Source organism: Asparagus officinalis, chromosome 7 (genome assembly GCF_001876935.1).
Source record: "Asparagus officinalis chromosome 7, Aspof.V1, whole genome shotgun sequence".
Lineage (NCBI taxonomy): Eukaryota > Viridiplantae > Streptophyta > Magnoliopsida > Asparagales > Asparagaceae > Asparagus > Asparagus officinalis.
In genome coordinates, this window is record NC_033800.1 from 6003152 (window position 1) to 6005176 (window position 2025).

Here is a 2025-nt window from a genome sequence, read left to right on the forward strand (position 1 = left end):
GTTATAGCTTGTGATCATATGGAAATATCAACTGTTTCTACATTGAAAAGGTCTTGAGTGCTCTGTTAGTGGATGGGCCATCACATGTTGAAGGATTTCAGCCATCCATTGTTCTCTCCTCCTCCTCATCTATTTTGTAAAGAGAAGGATGAGGAAGTCCTGAGCTTCTTCTACTAAATTTTCTGACATGATAAAGAATTACACAGTTTGAAATTTTTATCACCCTTTACCTTGCAGTTTCAGCTCAGAGTTCTAGTCATATGCGCAAGCATCATAATGGAGGGAAAAAAATGAGTATGACTCATGCTAATATAACTTTTTGAAGGCTGGTTGAAAACTGTAGCAGTTTTATACCAGGACCATTGAATATTTTATTCTGTTGTTCATTCTTCATATTAATCTACCTTTTATGGATACTTAACGCTATAGGATTGACAACACAAGAGTAGTAATAATATGAAGTTTTTTTAAAAGATAGAGGGAACAGTTTTTTGTATTTTTCTAATTAAAGAAACCAAGCAGGTCCAAAAAGAAAGGAGCTGGAAACGAGGAGGACACCGCTTCCCAAATGACCACAACTGCAGGTAATTGAATTTGGATCTTTAATATTTTCTATTTGATATTCAAAAGATTACTTTAGAAATGAAAATTGTGATCCAGAATAAAAATTCTTTTGCTACATAATTACTGCATGGTTTCCAATGTGGATACTCAGACTATAACATTGTACCAATTACTTTTCAAATTTTAACATACATGTTTTCTTTTTACTGTCGTTAGAATTGCAAAAGCCATTTTACAAATAAAACAAGACTAAAACAAAATGAGATTAATTGAAATAATACGAGTCTGAAAACTACCTCCTACATGCATACTATCCCAAGATACACGTGCCCACAGCCACCCCACTTTAGCTCCTATAAAGCCCACACGTATTCACTCTCAAACTTCATTACATTAATCTCACCTCCATCAATACGTGACAGAAATTAATAACTCCTTTATCATAAAATCATTAACCAACATAGAGATCAGCTTTGAGCTAGAGCTAATAAGAAGCTTAGCGAAGAGTTAGCCATGGCGGTAAACATCACCTCCATCAAGACCTCCTCCAATGGGCTTTGGCAAGGGGACGATCCCCTCCATTTTGCCTTCCCACTTCTCATAGTTCAGGCCACCCTCGTTCTCGTCCTCAGCCGCTTGCTCTCCTTGGTTCTCCGGCCACTCCGGCAGCCAAAAGTCATCGCCGAGATCGTCGTGAGTACAATTCATTTTTCTTTAATTTCTTAGAAATGATAGTAAACTCTAAAATTCTACATAAAAAAAAAGTGTGTTATAGCGTTCAAACAAGAGTTGCATATGATCTGAAACTCATTTGATTTTGTGGAAGGTAAGTTACTTGTGATGTTAGCATCAAAAGTCAAAGATGACATCAAAGTTGACTCTTGAGCATGCTGAGAGGAAATTTTTTTTATATATATTTTTTAGAATAACAAAATATGTATCTAATAAACTCATATTCACATTGAAGTAGATGGATTTCATCGGTTTTGTTCTTATCAACTCATCTTGCAAAGCGAGTATCTCAATAGTAAAAGGTTTAGCTGTACATATCGCACCTTTTAGTTTTTTTTCCCTTCTTTCTTGTGAGCTTATTAATTAGCCTGTAATTTCATTTTGGCACATAGACCTCTTGGATTAAACTTTTTAACTCATTTATCCTAGGTAAAATTTAGGCAAATATTCCTTGTGGATAAAATAATAATGTCTTAAAAGAGTCAAAAAAAAATCACCCAGAAGGCCTATCTGCCACAATGAAACTGTAGGGATAGTAAGCTTATTCATTACAGAAGCTTAACAATGGTCTTTATCACAACTTGCTTACTTCAGTTTCTTTTTTCCCCTCCATTTTTGTCAAGGGAGGCATAATTCTAGGTCCCTCAGCCTTTGGCCGGAATGCCACCTACCTCAGCACCCTCTTCCCCTCATGGAGCACACCCATCCTCGAATCCGTCGCCAGCGTCG

The 2025-nt window shown here is 36.3% G+C and overlaps 1 protein-coding gene across 1 annotated transcript in view; it reads left to right on the forward strand.

The window, feature by feature from the left end:
- LOC109850110 (cation/H(+) antiporter 20-like) overlaps window positions 1-2025 on the forward strand; it is a 23381-nt gene that overhangs the window by 15288 nt on the left and 6068 nt on the right. The window contains 1 exon segment of the mRNA XM_020420032.1: window positions 523-584. Coding sequence (XP_020275621.1) covers window positions 523-584 — 62 coding nt within the window.